Source organism: Poecilia latipinna, unplaced genomic scaffold (assembly GCF_001443285.1).
Source record: "Poecilia latipinna isolate Pla-1442-1.1 unplaced genomic scaffold, P_latipinna-1.0 Scaffold176, whole genome shotgun sequence".
Lineage (NCBI taxonomy): Eukaryota > Metazoa > Chordata > Actinopteri > Cyprinodontiformes > Poeciliidae > Poecilia > Poecilia latipinna.
Genome location: NW_015112792.1, coordinates 443,094 through 460,330, shown reverse-complemented (window position 1 = coordinate 460,330; position 17,237 = coordinate 443,094). Strand labels below are relative to the sequence as shown.

Sequence of the window (17,237 nt, the reverse complement as noted above, 5' to 3'; positions counted from 1 at the left end):
AGCATTTCAGCGTCTCCAATGAGCCCTACCTTGCTGTGAGTGTTTTGCTTTGCCAAACATACCCTGAGAGTGTTTGTCTACCTGTCTGTCTGCCTGTCTGCCTTTCAGCAGCCGAGGAAGTTCCTATGGGCAGTGACTCGCTGCTGCTAGCTGTGTTGGAGGAGGAGTTGTGGTGAGGAGTAGGAGGAGGAGGAAGAGTAGGAGGAGGAGGGAGGCAGTGCTGTCCGTTGCTCCCACCTTTTTTCATCTCCTCTACGTCGCTGTAGCGGCGGATCCAGTGATTCATCTCCTCGCGATCGGCCTCCTGGCAGCGGCGCAGCACCGTCAGGGAGCGTCGCGTCTTCTCTACCATGTCCATGATGCAGTTAAGGAGCTGCAAAGGCAAACACAGTCTAGATGTCAACTAAAAAAAAAAAAAGCAATTTATGTTCTTTCAGATGTTATTACTCATCCAATTTTTCCAGGAAAAACTCTGAAAAGCAACGGTTTAGAATGAGAGTTGATGTCCAGATCCGAGGCAGTCCAGACATCAGGTTACAGGCTCGGTCTTGCCTCAAGTCTGCCCAAGACCAAATCAATGGAAGACCAAAGCAGCAGCTCCAAATGTTTTAAAAGTTGAACACTTTTCACTTTTGCAGTTAGAGGTTTTATAGTTACACTAAAGAAAAATAATGTTGCAGCTGTAGTTTCGAATCGTCTCGAGAAAAAAAAAAATGCTGAGACAAGAATGAGACCAAGACCGAGTTCTGAAAAATGTGATCTTACTGCCGGTTGGCTCTGACAACACTAATCAGAAAATGGTCAAACAGCAAGTGTATTATCTTAATTCATCTCTAACAGCACATCATATATCAACCAGGCAGCTTGTGTGTTATTGTCTGTCTATCTAGTCCCCGTTGGTGAATTTCAGTGTCTGAGAGAATTACAACAATGATATTGAAACAGCTGGGCCGTTGATGAGAACTTCGAGCTGATTCCTTCCCCCGCTCAGCGCTGTTCCCTGCCAACTCAACAGATTTCCAGATTTTTCCCTCTGCTGTAAACTGTGTCACTCTTTTTTTTTTTTTTCCACAGTGCCCTGTCTTTTCAGCCTCAGCAAGGTCTGCTAAATAGGTTTAGCGTAGTTGACATTCAATCCATCTCATTATTCCCATTCTCCCCCCTCTCTCTCTCTCTTTGTCTCTCTGTCTCAGCCCCCTCCCCTCTGAGTTGGCTATATTTATTTCAGTGAAGTGTTTCTAATTTGGCAGGGGTCCAGGCCTGGCCGGTTCCCTCCACGACTGCAGCTCTCGTCTCAGCTGCTCTACCCAGCTGGAGCTGCTCTCTGCTGGGTCCTCAGCTCCATCTGGGGTCCTGTTTCTAACTAACGGAGTATGTGTCTGGGTTTCCAATGTGCGCCGCTTTCTCTTCGTGGAGTTTGGTGCTAGGAATCCGGGAAGGTATCCGCCAATTGTCCAATTCGCCGCACTGACTCAGACTTCTGTCAGCTGCTCACTCAGGTGGGACGGCGGCTGCTCTGTCTGTCGACAGTTCCTGTTGATGTCATCCGCTCGCCATACTTAGATTGCTTTAATGCTGACTTTAATCGCTTGCTGACTGTTGTGGTTTCCCCACCCATTTATTGTCAGCGAAGGAAAGAGGTTGGTTGGGAGTAAGGAGGCTAATACATACATTATCGAGATGTTTCCATTCTTCTGCCCATTCTCGGTCTGTAAGACGGTGATCAATCACCTCCTCTTGACGAGCTCCATGCACCGCTGCAACAGGACATCTCTGTTATACTTGCTGTACAATTACGGCTTTGCACAATAGTAATTATTCATAACTCCTAGCTAAAGCTGCCTTCACAAGATATTTTATTTTAATAAGACAATTCAAAAGCTGGTGTTTATTTTTTATTTTATTTTATTTTTTTTAGCTCTTTTCAGTTTGAGGTTTTAGCTGAGTTAACAAAAACGTGAAATTCAGGCTATTGGACAATTAGATATTAGATATAACCAATACAATTTATTTTTTTTTGTGCTTTTTACCATTTTTTTTCCTTTTCTAATTAAAAAGAACCACTCATGGTTGTAACTCCAGTCTTGTGTCTAAGTTTTAAAGCGATGTCAAAATGAATGACTCTCCTTCCCTAATAGAAAAGCAGATGATCAGCATTAAAGGGCATGTATGGCTTGGGTCCTTTACATAGACCCACCGCCATGAGGATTATCCCACTTGCCCGACAACTGGCCTTTGTCTTACTCCCAAACTCCACCACTGTTAAACGCAAGCTCCTTCTGTCTCAACCACCTAAATGGGAACCAGAAACTCCATGGAGCCATGTGAATGTCCTACCTGTCTGCCGGTGTCTGTCTCGAGAGTCTCTGTGTTCGCTGTGTCTGAACGCATCCCTGTACTGGTGCGCCAGGGCCATGTCTTCTAGGCGGTAGTGCTGGGGTCCCACTTGGGGGTTGGGCGGATGGGGCAGGCCATTGGGTGGGTGCGTTGGTAGGCCGTTGGGAGGCGGGTGAGCCGGGAGCCCCGTGCTGGGGCTGAAGCGTTGGCTGGGGCTGATGGTGCAGGGCCTCTTCGCCAGATGCTCCGGGTGCAAGCCGTCTCTGTCGGAGCTGTCTTTGGTCCTAAACGGACCAAACACGGCACAGACACGAGTTGAACTTTGCTTCGTTATTTTTACATAAAACTTCCAGAATGTGTGAAGTTCACTTTGAGTGAAAAGAAAAAAAAAACAGTAGATGTGTGTCACAGATTACAGCCTCGAGTAGATGAACTTTCCTGTTGGAGAAGCTCAAACAAGGAACACAAACATGTTTTCTTTTAAGTCCAACAACTCCCATGTGTTGTCTGCCAGCACACACACACACAGACACACACACACACACACACACACACACACACACACACATATAGAGCTGCTTGTTGTTCAGTTACAGTACAGTAAGGCTTCTCTAAAGCTTTTCGGACAGCTGTACGCCATATGTATCTAACAGAACCAAGTCCAACTGTACACCCTGCATCCCATGCTCTTAATCTGAATATCCCTCTGCCTACTCTTAGACTGCAAGTGTCCCTCGCCCTCACCCTGTACTCAAGCTTAAGGGGTTGTGGGGGATGAAAGCTGTGTATTTGACAGATGTTTGGTCGGACTTGTATACGCCTGTATGCTTGAAAGGAGTGTGTGGTTTTGAGCCATCTGGTCAGTTTAAATGTGAGCGTTGATATTAATCTGTTTAGCTGGATGGCGATAGCCGGGCATTCGGATGAAAATCGCTCTTCACAATCATGGGGATAAAAAGTGAATAAATGCAACATGGCTGCCCACATGCAGACACACGGATGACGTTTTGTGCGCGTATGCGCACTGCTCGTGCACGCGTTTGGCCGCGGTCGCTAACAAATGAGAGGAACAGCTGGAAAAACGTTGGCTTTGTGCCCTTCCTCCCCCTCCACTCTGAGCGCGGTACATAAGCCAGCGGTCGGGAGGCGGAGGTGTGCAGATTACAGCGGGATTGCACATCCAGCTTTCAACCTCTTGTTCTGGCCTATCCAAAAACCGCCAGCCACCGACTTCCCAACACCCTCGCGCAGCACGTCACCATCTGGACACATCTTTGACATATGGACGGCTGCTGGGGAATAACAGATCAGGCAGAGGAGTGAAAACAGTGACCAGAAAAGGAGGGCAGTCCTGAGTCGGTCTTGCTTGTATTTTATTGAGTTTAACACAACTGTCTTATTTGCTTCCTGCTTCTCAGAGCTCTCTCTCTATTTTGCCTCTTTCCCTACTCTGTATTTATCCTCCTCCTCCTCCCCAGACAACTGGCAAAGTCAGGCTGGCATTACGACCGTCCAGACTTCTGCCTCTTGCTCAGAGGATTTATCACTTCCTCTCACTTGGTATTCAGACAAAAACACTAATGCACTAAGATGGCGCATTCAGGCCCCTAATGCCTCACCTGTCGGGAGTCCTTCTCTTGCCGTGCTCGTTCATCTCCAGCATGATCTCCGAGGAGTCGAGAGGCGAGCTAGCATTGGCGTCCAGGAGGAGCTGCTCGTGCTGAGCCAGATACTGGGCTGGAGTCTGCTTGGCCAGTCTGGCACAGTGGAGCAATTCTCTCTGCAGCAGGGGCAGGTTTGCCTTTAGTGGTTAAAAGAGGAAAGACAGGCATCTCTGCTCAGGCAAGTTGTAAGTTGCAGGAAAGATATAATAGATTCAATCAAATAACCTTTGGAGAAGAGTTAAGTGGACGAGAAGAGAAACTAAAACCTTTGGTGGAACATTAGGTTTGTGGGGTGATGGGGGGGAGGTTGATGCCAGATTAAGCTTAAGGAGGGAGTAAAAAGAGAGAGAGAGAGTGATAGATGAAGAGACAGGATGAGATAAGACAGGTACCCTGACACATTCCTCCACCATGTGCCTCGCTCTCTTTGGGTTGTGCTGTTGTGTGTGTTGTGTCTGTGTGTGGGGGGGTTATGTGTGAACGTGTGTGTAACAGCGCTGTCAAACAGTCCTCTCAGACCTGTCGGCTTGATATAACACAGCCATGGCTGCGATATCCCAGATGTGAAGGATCATCGCACGGCAGGAGGTCCAACACTTTCACACACACTTTCACACCTTTTTCTTTTTAAAGATGTATTTACATCCTACCAGCGATGGCTACAAGTGATGGATTCCTTAAATAGACTCACTGCTTACATATAGGTTTTAATTAGGCCAGAGTTCCATTTACGATGCCCTGCTGGTGGGCTTTGTTGGAGGTGGGTCCTCAAATTAAGTTCTGCTTTGGGCCATCTCTGCAGTGAGTGAAATACCATGATTCTTTTAACATAGAGACGTATCTCTTACATATGTAGACTTATCTATTAACATGTCAAAGGCCAGGTAAGACGACGGTGAAGTAAAAAAGTAAAAAGAAAAAATGTTTTGTGGAGTTTTGCTGTCCCACCCATCGCCTTACTTCTCCTTAGATTATTGCATGCAGAGTCGTTCAAATCGCCCGTATCAAAAATGGCAACATGATAAAAATATGGCGTGTCAGCTGCAATGACAGCCACCGCTCAGTTAAGAAAACTGAGCGGTGGCTCAGTTTTCTTAACTACAAATTCTACAAATTCGGTGTAGAATTTGATTGAAATGCAAGAAAAATATGTGGAGCTCCTCATCGGTACTGATTGAAAAATGTGCTCCTGCTGTTTGTTAATTGTTAGCTCCTCTTTCAGATTTCACTTGGCTTCTGCTTCGACAAGGTACGACAAGGAGAGCCACACTAAGCAGCTTCATTAAATCAGAACTGATGTTCAACACTTGACAGAAAAAAAAAACCTAATGATTGATTATATTTTTTACCTTCAAGAAAGGAATGACAAAAGGCCTCAGTGGGAAGTTAGTGGCCTCGTGAAGTTTGGAGTGAAACTCTTCAATGGTGAGAGTGGAGTTCTGTTTAAAGCAGAAGTGATAGAAACATTAAACTCAGTTAAAATTTTCCACAGCACATTTACCGACATGATAATCAAAGCAATAAAGGAACATTTGGCTGCAATGAACAGATGTTTGCATAACCTACCACCAGTCCTAACACGAGGCTGCGCACTCTCTCCCCAATCTCGGGGGATATGTCGTTGCCGAACTGCTGCAGCGTGGTCAGGAAGCGCTTTAATTTGCAGAGTTGTCGGGCGCCACAAGCCGGCGGAAGCTGTTGGTTGGACAGGGAGGCCGTCGAAGACATCGCCGGCCCATTACTGAAGCCATTGGGAGTCGAAGGAGCACCGTTTAGCGAGGTAGGAGAGTGGCTGCTCCCGTTCAGCACTGCAAAAAAAAAAAAAACACAGGGGGGGGAATTACAGTTGCCTGTATGGGGAGTCTGATAGATGTGATGACAACTGTAGTAATTAAATCAGTCTTATACATGGCTGCATGACGCTTGATGCTTAAAACAACCACGGGGTCCCAACTTTCTACTACCTTTCGTCAAGCCGCATGTGTGTTTGCAGGGACTTCAGCTGTCTCACAAGTGCTACCATTTGACCCCTTCCAGCCCTTCCATCGGCCCCTGAGTTAGCCTGTATTCCACCCTGCTCTTCACTCACTCAGTAGGGCACAACTATAAGAGGAACTTGTTAAAGAGGTGCCAAAAATAGTCCAGTGGGCTGTGTTACTTTTATTCCAGTAGCAGGTGTGCTGCTAAATCAGGTCCTGCACATGTCCACCAGCTGAAAGTAGATTTGCAGCTTTGGGGTTCAGAATAGTCACACAGCATTCGTACACGTATATGATTGCACACGTTCGCTTCTTAATGCAAGCCCAAACAAACTCGTAAATACCCCGGGAGCGAGCCTGACCTCTTCCCCTCAAACGCTGCTCTTCAAATCTGTCACAATTTCTATGTGCGTCTATATGCGTATCGGATTATAAAACGATTGTACGTCGCAGGCTCGTTGGGTTTTTTTCCCCCCATGAAATCTCATGTAACTAGGATTGAACCATGACTCATTTCACAACAGCAGCATGCTAAGCATCATTTCATTTCTGCTGCAGCATCTCTTTGAAATGCACCTCGTCACCTGGCCCTTGTTCTGGAAGAAGCGGAGTCTTTAACCTTCAGCTGTTGCCTGTTCTTGTGGTGGTTCTTCTCAGGCATGCTTGTTGCTCTAATCCGTGGGTCGAAGGCCTGAACACATATGGACTAACCCATGTGATCCCAGCACTTGTGTTCTGGTTTTAGATGAGGAAGAGTCGTAAGGAGAGAGCCACGCTGCTGACCGCCAGCCGCAACAGGTGAAACAACACGGCCTGACGTTGCTATATAGGGAAGAAAGAACGCCTGATGTCCCTTGTACCAACCCGCCGCCTGACCAGCTGATAAACAATGCACACCAAAAGACAGCAAGGGCATTATTGCCACCTAAAGACAGACAAATGCCATGAGAGACACACCTGACACACAAGTGACCAAAACACTTGCTCACTAGAACTGGGAAGGAAGAAATATTTTGGATTCCTTTCGCTCAATGCAGACGCACAACCATCAAACTAGGTAAAAGGAAAAGCAGTAGAGTTGATTGTGCATGACATATTGCATGCAACAGAAACTCAACATGTTTAGTATCGCTGACTGGTTTGTTTCATAATCTGGTTAAAATGGTCGGTACTGGCGTGTAAAACACAGCAAGAAAAATGAAACAGGGCAAAGCTTAGGAGAAAACAAATCAACAAGGAAATGTATTGTGGTATTTTCTGAAATATATCTAGTAGTTAGATATATTTGACAACTTATGAAGAGAGAAATACATATAACATGCTTACATCTGACTCTCGATTAGATCAGGTAGTATAATATTTTGTGAAATATTTGAAATAACACACCACTTCGATTACTGGTTGGTTTATTTGAACCAAATGGCTTTCATGCTGCATGACCCACTGATCAAATCAAGGCAAACTCCTACTTGTACAATTTAAATACTGAACTAATAGTACCACATTTATATCTTACAGTATATTTATAAGCAGATTTTAGAAGACTACATTGGAAAGAGCCCCAGCCGGGTTTCGTGGTAAGATATGATGCTTGGATGAAATGTCAGCGGAATGTCACTTCCTTTTCATTCCCAGTATAATTGGGTTGAAAATGATAAAAACAAGCTGAACAAGTACAAATAAGCAGAAACAACAATGAAAAGAGAAACAATGAAAAGAGAAACACGCAAACAGCTCAAAGCAGGACCCAAACTTTAAAACTGCTGTTTGTAACAGTTTGTAAAATGCTGATTTCATGTTTTTGGTCTGTTGTTTTCTGCATCAATGTCTTTTCCAAAACATACTCTGGGAAGCATACTTTTAGTTTAATTGTTTGTTAATTATTGCCAGTTCTTCTTGCAAAAAGTTCGATGTCTCATTCCCAGTGAGCTGCTCGGTCACTGATATATCACCTGTCTCTGTTTTTCTCTCACATCTGCCTGTTTTTAAAGACCTTCTGAAGAAAACATCCACCCAACAGCACATAAAATAACTCTGGATTAAGCATCAGTCAGCCAAATAATTCACAACACAACAAGGATGGATCACTGGATGCGATTTTGTAGTAACAACTACGCATCGTTGCACACGAGGGAGTCTTACTTGATTTACTGGTGGCCGGTGTGAACGAGGCGTTGCGACTTGTTGCTTGACTCACAGCCGGGGGTGGAGGAGGCATGGTAGGTGGGGTGGACCTGGGCTGGGTTTTCACATCCGCAGGTGAATCTGGCATCGTTCCAGCCTTCTGCACTCTGCTACCTGCCACACGGAAGAAGAAAAGAAAAAAAAAACACATAAACAGGTTAAAAATGGAGCTCCGGTTTTTATAAAACCAGAATCTGTGCTGGGAGGAGACAGCTGGTTAAAAGAGAGGAGAGAACTGACATTTTCACCTGCGAGCCATCGATTGTTTCCTTAAACCAAAAAGCCTCATGCAAAGAGCTAAAGGAGATCAATGCGGAGAGTGGAAATGGATCCAAACTTGTATTGTCTTTCTTGTTGGAGATTCATGGGGCCTGAGAGACCCACAGTAACACCTGCTCTCCCTCTCAGCTGCTGCTAACTGAGATCAGCACTCCTCGCTGCCCCCCTCTTCCCTCACGCTCTCTCCTTCACACATACACAATCCATGTAGCAATGACATCCCAATCAGAGCACCCCACTAACCCCACCCTGCAAGTACCCCACTGTAACCTCCAACCCCCGGACACACACACACACACACGCACACACACACACACACGCACACACACACGCACCCCGCCTGTCCCTTCTCGTTCCCCTGCCTAGACAGCCGGCTTGACAGCCAGTGACAAGTGCAGCTGGATCTGCTGCTGTCCATCACTGAGACTGGCTTTCAGCAGAGTTCTGTCTTGCTACCAGAGGCTTCTCTGTCTCCTGCCAGACATGCTGCCAGGACCAAACAAGGCAAGGCCAAGCTCTGCAGCGTGAAGGCGGTGGACGGTGCGGCGACTGACAGCAGAGAAAATGCAACACAAGGTGGGACCTGCTGCAGCCACCGGCGCCTTTCAGGCTCCTGGATCGGGTACGATTCTATGCAGTTTGTAGAAAATCACTGTCAAACACAACGCAGCATGCATGAACGTACACTCAATCTGCATCTATCTATGGAGCGTTGACTAGTCTTGATGCTTGTGTCCACCTGTCGGTGCAGCTGCTGGAACCAGATCCTCCTGCATTGCAAACCTGAGCACAGAGTGTGATGACTTTTTCAGCCCCTTGAGAAGGATGGAAAACAGGTTGTGACTCTGCTCCGTACATAGAAAAACCAATGGAATAAAGTGCATTTTTAATTATGCACCGGATGGATCAGGACATACATGGGTGGTTTGCTCACAATAAATGCTGCATATATTTACTAAATGAATATAAACATGTATCATAAAAACTTGTGCAGGGAAGTCATTATTCTAACTTATAAAAACAGATGTGAGCACAGAGTAGACTTAATGGGCCATTTGATGATTCTTCTGCTGAGACACTGTGAGCGAACGCATACATTTTAAATGCTATTTGTATTTTCTTTTGTTTTCGTCTCTGTGGTAAGGCGTTATCAGTCAAAGTAGTGCAAATAAAGTCAAATATTCTCTTTTCTTCCTTCTTCTGGACATGCACTATATGTGAGTCAATGAACATCTGTTTTTAATATCATTTTAACTATCTATCATGTGAAAAAATGATTGAAAACTCACAATTTGTTACTGAGAACCTAACCTAACTGAGAACCTAATGATCAACAAAAAGCTATATCCTTACATTAGTAAATAAGTTAAATAGTGCAAAAAAAATAAATAAAATCTTACTGAAACTGATGTCAAAATTCATTTTTGCAATTTAAAAAAATCTGAAAAAAAAATCTATTGTTTGCATGTACAGAATCTGATTTATAAAGCATTTGTAAGCCTTAGAAGAATAAAGCATTTTATTTCTCATTTGTTATGGCTGCTGGTATTTCTCAATTTGTTATACAGGGACGATTAAAAACAGAAATATGAGATGATACTGTAGGAAAACTAATCAATGGCACATATCAGTAAACCAAGCTGAACTGTTTACGTACATTAAATTCCCCAATTGTTTTCTTTATTTTGTGTTATAGTATAAAATAAAATAACCATTTGATTTCTGGAGATGTACATGCACACCTGAAAATTTAAAACCTGAAACTCGGGACAACATTGAGGGATGGCTGATCCTTTTCTCGCTGCCTTCTCTACAACAGGACCACAAATACATTTCCCTTTAATATTTTCAAAATGTCACAATCCACATTCAAAAACATCATATTAAACAAAAAAGCATCTGTCATCATTGTCCTCTTGGTGGCTTCGGAGATAATCTCTTGAACCTCTACAAATAAAAAGAGAACCTAAACTGCTGAGGTAAATGACCTAAAGAGTCCTGACCTTTTACGCTGTTTAAATCCTGCGTGTATATGTTCCTGTATGAATGCATCCGCTATCATTAAATCACCTTGGCATAATTTGTTTTTGATTTCATCTGTTTCTCTAGAACACCCCCACCGCCACCATGTCAGTTGGCCTCAGCTCGCAGTAAGCCTATTTCTGAGAGCTCGTGTAGCAGCATTCAACAGCTGGTGTCTGTATTTAAAGAGTGCCACACTGGAGTATGTTGTGCGAGGGCCATTGACACAGTGATCCCCCAAGAACACGAGGGGTGCTCGGCTGTTTGGCCCATGCCAGACGCTCTCAACATAAACACGCAAAACAGAGGCAGACGGGGGGTCAGCTGCCATAAATAGATGCAACCATTCTTCAATACAGGGTTACATGCAAAAGCAGACGTCCAAGATGGTAGATTTGTCACACCTTCAGTGACTTTGTTGTGTTTACGAAGTCAGATTGTGACACCTGTGCCCATGTTTGTTAGTTTGAATACATACAGTTATATTTTGATGAACAAATGATGCAGGAGAAAGGAAAGGAAAGGAAAAGAAATAGGAAAGGAAAGGATAAGGGGACCATCCTGTCTGTCTGCCCCCACTGCGGGATTATGGACAGCTGTTTAATCTGACCAGCTCCAGAGACAGGACACACATGCACATCATGCTCTGGATTTTACTTTTAATACATTAGGAAGTCTGCTCGGTCTGAAACCCCATCTGTGACCACCTGTGATTCCACCGTGCTTTGCTTTGTGCTGGAGAACAAAAGCCGTACACCAAAAAAGAGGAGAAGCGAATCACCTGCAGAAGTTGACCTGTTTTGGAGGTTCAGGTGTAGCTTTTCGAACATGTACGTCTGAAAGGAGCCACTTTGAAACCAATGCGGGCGAAAATAGATCCACTCAATTCTACTGCCATCTGTCCTAAATACTCCTGCATATTAGGCTGAAAATAAACCAGCGTGGTACAATCATTACCTACCTTGCTGCTGCTGCTGCTGCTGCCTGTGCTTGTTTGTCTGTGTTTCTCAGACTCTGAGAACAGCTGTATGTCTGTACGGTTTGACGTAATCGGGGCTAAAAGATTGCTCACCAAAGAAGCAGTCTGCAGTCTGCGTTCTAAAAATGTTCTCTGTCTTCTGCTCTCCCCGTGTGCCATGATGAAACGAGATGAAAAACAATTCGCTGCAAGAGGCACTAAACCGCAGAGAGCACGCCGAACAACTGGATGCGCGCAGTTCGGTGGGTTTCTCAAACTTTCTGAAGTCCTTCTGGAATCTCATTAAAGATTTAAAGACACAAGCTCTCATTAGAGCGCCGTCAAGACAAACATATGTGTACAAATCGTTTCACATTAGACTGCCCTTCTGAGGATGGATTTAAACTCATTGTACATCTCATTTTGTGTGTGGACTCTATGCAATGTATATATATGTGTGCATGCCCATATGCATTTCCACTGAAAATGCAGCTGCAGCTTATTAGCTCTGGCTAACCGCTGCAGAACAGTTCCCTTAAAACCCCCTCGCCTATTCAATCTCTTGTACTCCACAGAGACTCCGTCGGTGACCACATAGGCCTCAAACTCCCTGTCTCTCTCTCTCTCCGTCTCTTGCTCCCGCCCTCCCACTGTAATGCCCCCAGTCTCCAGGAATGCTGTTGTTTTTAATTTCTCCCAGCTGCTCTGGCTGGCTGCCCAGCCGCCTGCCTTTCCACATCTGTTCCCTATCAGGCCGCTGTGGAGTCCACACAAACAGAGAATAAGCCCCCCCTGCCATCTCCCCCTAAGGTCTTTATATCAAAACATTTGGGGATTGTAGCTCTGTCCCCTGGACATGAGACTTATGGGTGCAGAACCGCCCACTTTTTCTTACAGGCAGAAAATGACATTTTTAGGAGAAACAATGCAGTTGGCCCAGAACCAAAACACCATCTGACAGCTACAAAGAGCACAAACAAGCATGCTTTCTACATCTGCCAATGAGTTTTGTGTTTTAAAACACGCCTGCTATCTGACAGAGTTTGGATTCTATCACAGGTGAGATGGGAATGTGTTTATATCCTTTCATATGTCTGCACAGGAAGCCGCTCTTGCAGCGAGATCGCAGACTCTGGTTCATCTTGTGCTGATTTGGAGTTCGGAGTCTTTACAGCCCTCACTAATAACAGGGTGGGAGACAGAGCAGTACTTGCACATGCGTTTAGATGTTTGTCTGTGTAAGTTAATGCATTTCGGCTACTTCACTCCAATCTCTAAAACAGGCTGTTCCTGTGGTGGAAAATCAATTTTTTTTGCTCATAAAACATACAAAAAAACCAACAAAAAATAAACCCTTACAAGTCTACAAAATGCTGTTGCTTTTGTTGAGGACACAAACAGACATTTTCCCGTGTTACTTAAGAATCGCTGTGACAGTATACAGAGCCCGCTGAACAAACACGTTGAGCACAAAAACAAAGCTGGGGAATGGGAGGACTGGGGTAGCCGGGTTGCGTGTGTGTGTGTGTGTGTGTGTGTGTGTGTTTGCATGTGTGTGTGTGTGTGTGTGCGTGTGTGTGTGTCGGGTGGGGGGTCATCTGTTCTTCCCACTAAGCATTGAAAAAAAAAAATCCATCCTGTCTTTGATCAGATTACAGCAATCAAATCACCAAGAGGTCACCAGCTTTTTCAAATCAAACGCATCCAGATCTTCTTTTATTGGTTAAACTGGCAAGAAAAGCAGAACTACCTTGAGGTATGAATCAAAGGCAATTTATCCGGGGCCATAGGTGCTAAGGTTAGAGGAGTTGTATTTCTGTCTCACCAAGCTGCAGGGATTCTGTCATACCGAGCTTATATCTGCGAGAGCTGTTGATGTAATTGTATTGAAGTTCTAGCGACCATCTGTTCTCCTTTGGGAGGGCCTGGCTCCTCTTGTCGGCAGTGAAGTGGTTATGTGCAGCATATCACTGCTGCCGACGTGCTCACGGAGAAAAAACTTCCTTTTCAGATTTTCCCAACGGCTGCTAATAAAATCCAGATGCTAGACTGGAGCTGTTTCTGCCTCCCCACCCGCCTTCCTCTCTCCTCCCTCCCTATCTTCTGTCCTTCTTCATGTTTTCTCTTGCTCCCCCCACGCCTCCTCTTCGCTCTCCTGTCCTACGTTGCTAATCATTTATTAGACTCTTTTCATCTACCTCTCCTCCCAGCGCTCTTTCCCTCTCTCGCTCCAGCCATCCATCTATCCTCGCCTTCTTCTTTTTTTTTTTTTCTCCAGCCACTAAACCCAGAGCCATTCCTAAATAAAGGAAAGTATTTGTGACATTTGGCCGAGGCAAGCCGTGCCAAGAACAACTCCTCAACTAGCCAGACACATCTGGACTTTGTTAGGACTGCGCAGGGCACTGGTACCGACACTGGCTACTCCATCACACGTGTGTGCACAGAAAATTCCCCATTAGCTTCCATACTGCAAGCTGGCCTGTATGCTTTTTTTATGAAGCATGTTTTTTTTTTTGTTTTTTGTTTTTTTACATCAGACTGAAAACTGTAATTCTCTCCAGACAAGTTTGCAGCTGCAAGCCCAAAGTCTCAGTTGTACTTGTTAGTATGTTGTTTACACTTCCCTGACACTAATATACAGAAAATGCAGTTTAACTGCATAATACTCCAAGAACATGACTACTAGCATGTATTCTGTGTATTCATGTGAACTACATTCGGGAGCATCCTTGCGTGTGTTTTAGTTCTTAATGTATCTCTGCATGTGTGTTGGTGTGTGTGTGTGTATGTGTGTGTGTGTGTGTGGCTCCAGGGCCCCTGTGTGAGAGAAGCTGAACACCTGAACATCAATAACTGTCATGTGGGCCACCTGGGACCCCACAGCCAGCTTGCACCACGGGCGCACAGCCATCACCAGCACAGCTGCCACAGAGCGGGGAGGGGGTGAGGGTAGGGACAGGCAGAGAGAGGAGAGGTGGGGGCACATATGGGGGCGGAAACAAGACAGAAACACACACATGAGGACATTACTATGTGAGTTTGTTTGCATCAGGGATCAGAGAGACAGACAGACATAAGAGAAAAGTAGAATTGTAGCTTCTGCTCTGGATGATGGGGGGAAAAAAAACCTCTCCTTTGTTCCCACTCATTTACATCCTCTCCTCTTAATCTTATCAGCTGTGAGTCTAATTTTGCCAGCTGAGAGCTCAGCCTCAGGCTGTCGTAAACTAACATTTGATCAGACTTTCTGTTCTCCATTTCTTCTCCGATGAGCTCCATCAGTCGAGACATGCATTATCTTACTGTCTAGTGTTGTGTTCATACAGTTGTGTAAAAGTTCTGGGCCACGCGACGAAACTTGTTGAATAATGTAAAGGTGTGTGAGGTAATAATGGTTTAAGAAGCAGAAATCGACCCAGGGAGGTGGTGTTGGGGACAAATCTGAACTATTTTCGTTCAATATCCTGACAGTAAGACTTTTTTTTTTTACTATTAATTTTGATAAGTGTGAAAATAAAATAAGGTTTGATAACCTATGGTTACAAGTGATGCACTACCGATACAATCAAGTTATAATGTAACTAACAAAACTTTGGTAGGTAATCAAATTCCTATCAGTTTAAAATGTAGTACAATTATGAAGACCATGAAATGTCTAAAATAGAAGTTGATTAGTTGAAACCGTAATAAGTTTAAAAAATCTTGTCTTGCATTTTCTCTGGCAAAAACAGCTAAGCTGTACCATTTATTGCAATGACTGTTTAACAGCTCTAAAGTTTCACTAATTAGCAGGTTTTACTGTAGGTTTCTTGGTCCAACACAGAAACTGTTTCAGCATAAAACATTTTAATCTTTCATTAAGCTGATATATTAGTTCAAAATACAACCCAGATGAATGTATCGGGCTTACTGTCTTCAGCTTGACGTCACACACAGCAACTAGCTGACAGAACCAAAACATTCAGACAAATTCTGTTACAAAATAAAATACTAAAACTTGTTGAAATGCAATTACCTTGAACATTAAATTTAAAAACTATTATACCATAGAGACATTTTTATTTTAGCGTAATTACAATATTTAATTAAATATCCTTTTTTTTATGGTGTAAACTTTTTCCTAAGCCTTCTGTTTTTTTCTGTTTTGGAAAGTCTGAACTGCTGATTGCAACTTCCATTCAAACAACTGTGTAAACAAAATTCCACTGTTTCATGATGCAGATATTTTTAACGGGAAAAAAAAAAGTGGGACGTAAGGTCCTTGAATGTGGTAGTAGTAGCTCCAAGTCCACAAGAAACTTAATCTGTTTATCAAGGAATCTTTTAATCCACACACACCGTAAAAATATTGTTTCATAATTGTCCAAGCATGTTGCGCTGAGCGCATTCCCACCAAACAATCTCCCCCATCCAAACACCTGCAGCCTGAGCCAACGCCTATTAGCTCATCAGGCTTTTAATTACTCTGTTAATTGCACACAGGCAGCATGAAGGGCAGCCTGGGAATAGGGTAAGGGGAGCCTCCTGAGGACCCAGCCTGACAAGCCTGACAAACAAAGAAGAGTTTTTTGTTTTTTTTTTCTTGCCAGCAGCCACAACAGTGCAGTTCTGGAGGCTGGGAGGAGAAGACAACCAGGAGACAATAGCTGCGAGCGCCTCGTCAGCAGCACCGGGTGATATCACCTCCTGTTCACAGCGACGGGGTCTGCAGGCCGAGGCTGTGGGCTGAGTGAGGAAGGATGCTGGGGGAAAGATGACATATAGACTGAGCAAAGAGAGCTGTGCTACATCTGTGAGCCACATCTGGATTACTTCGCATTGGTCACAGGAGAGGTGGGAGGCGGGGGCCGGAGGGGCGGCTGAGAGGAGCAACCGTGGGAAATGTCCCACTGTAAAGTTTTAGGGCACGGGGAGCTTACTGTATTTGTGGGAGAGTTTAGAGGGGAGTCTCCACAGAGTGACCCTTCCGTCACAGAGCTCTGCTTCTAACACAAACATCCTCCAGACCGCGCAAGCTGCACCCACACACACACACACACACATGAAACAGCGAGGACGGCTTGAGAAGCATTTTCCTCGGGGTTATATGGCTCGTATCCTTCATCCTTAGAACATGCCTGTGTTGATCTTTTCGGTGTCTCTCCCTGGCAGCAGATGTCCTCCCTCCGTTCCTTCCAGGAGGGGTGTTTGAGGAGGTGTGTCCAGGAAACAGTGGCCGATGCTGGCTTCCTGTGTGACAGGTGTGCGACGGAGGCCTGACAGCTGCTGTCCTGTTCTCGCTTTCCCTCCGTTTTATTCCTCTCCCCCGTTCGAGCCAGCTGCAGCGGAGAGAGAGGCTCTGTTTGTTCTTACATCACCGCCGCTGCCTGCTGATTTATGGAGCACAGAAGTCTCAGATTAGACCCTGGCAACACGCGCATCACAGCAAACGCAGCATCTTTTCATCTCGTTTCAGACCCCCGACTCTTTGCATGTTGAACTGCTTTGTGTGGCGGTAAAACCTGACACAGAGCTGTCACTAACCGCTAAGGCAGGAAAACAAACAGGAGATTAGTCATTCTCCAGCTTGATGTCTTGTATTTCATTTCATTCTGTGTTAAATGTCTGCTCTGTCACTGTGGAGCTGTCAGCGCTGACAAAACTGTCTGCAGCCTGAACTGCTCCCCAGCCTGCCAGCTCTCTCATACCTCTTCATTTGGCCTGCAGGCACACCAACAAAAGTGGCTGACATTAGCCAGGCGTTGGCTGGTAGGGCGCTGTGCATCATCAGACAGGATCCCATAGTTTTCACAGCCGCCCCCCCCCCCCCCC

General features: G+C 44.9%; 1 protein-coding gene across 6 annotated transcripts in view; it reads right to left on the bottom strand.

The window, feature by feature from the left end:
• The window catches only part of cbfa2t3 (CBFA2/RUNX1 partner transcriptional co-repressor 3), a 42,293-nt gene that overhangs the window by 6,575 nt on the left and 18,481 nt on the right, over positions 1–17,237 (bottom strand). For 3 of the 6 annotated variants that reach the window (XM_015030244.1, XM_015030243.1, XM_015030247.1), the window contains exons 2-8: positions 8,123–8,278; positions 5,568–5,809; positions 5,351–5,440; positions 3,957–4,138; positions 2,338–2,621; positions 1,672–1,757; positions 82–373 (exon numbers count right to left, since the gene is read on the bottom strand). In XM_015030244.1, coding sequence (XP_014885730.1) covers positions 82–373; positions 1,672–1,757; positions 2,338–2,621; positions 3,957–4,138; positions 5,351–5,440; positions 5,568–5,809; positions 8,123–8,278 — 1,332 coding nt within the window. Of the gene's footprint in view, positions 1–81; positions 374–1,671; positions 1,758–2,337; positions 2,622–3,956; positions 4,139–5,350; positions 5,441–5,567; positions 5,810–8,122; positions 8,279–8,404; positions 8,502–17,237 lie in introns of those variants that run through there. The other 3 variants (XM_015030246.1, XM_015030245.1, XM_015030248.1) reach the window with 2 other exon arrangements.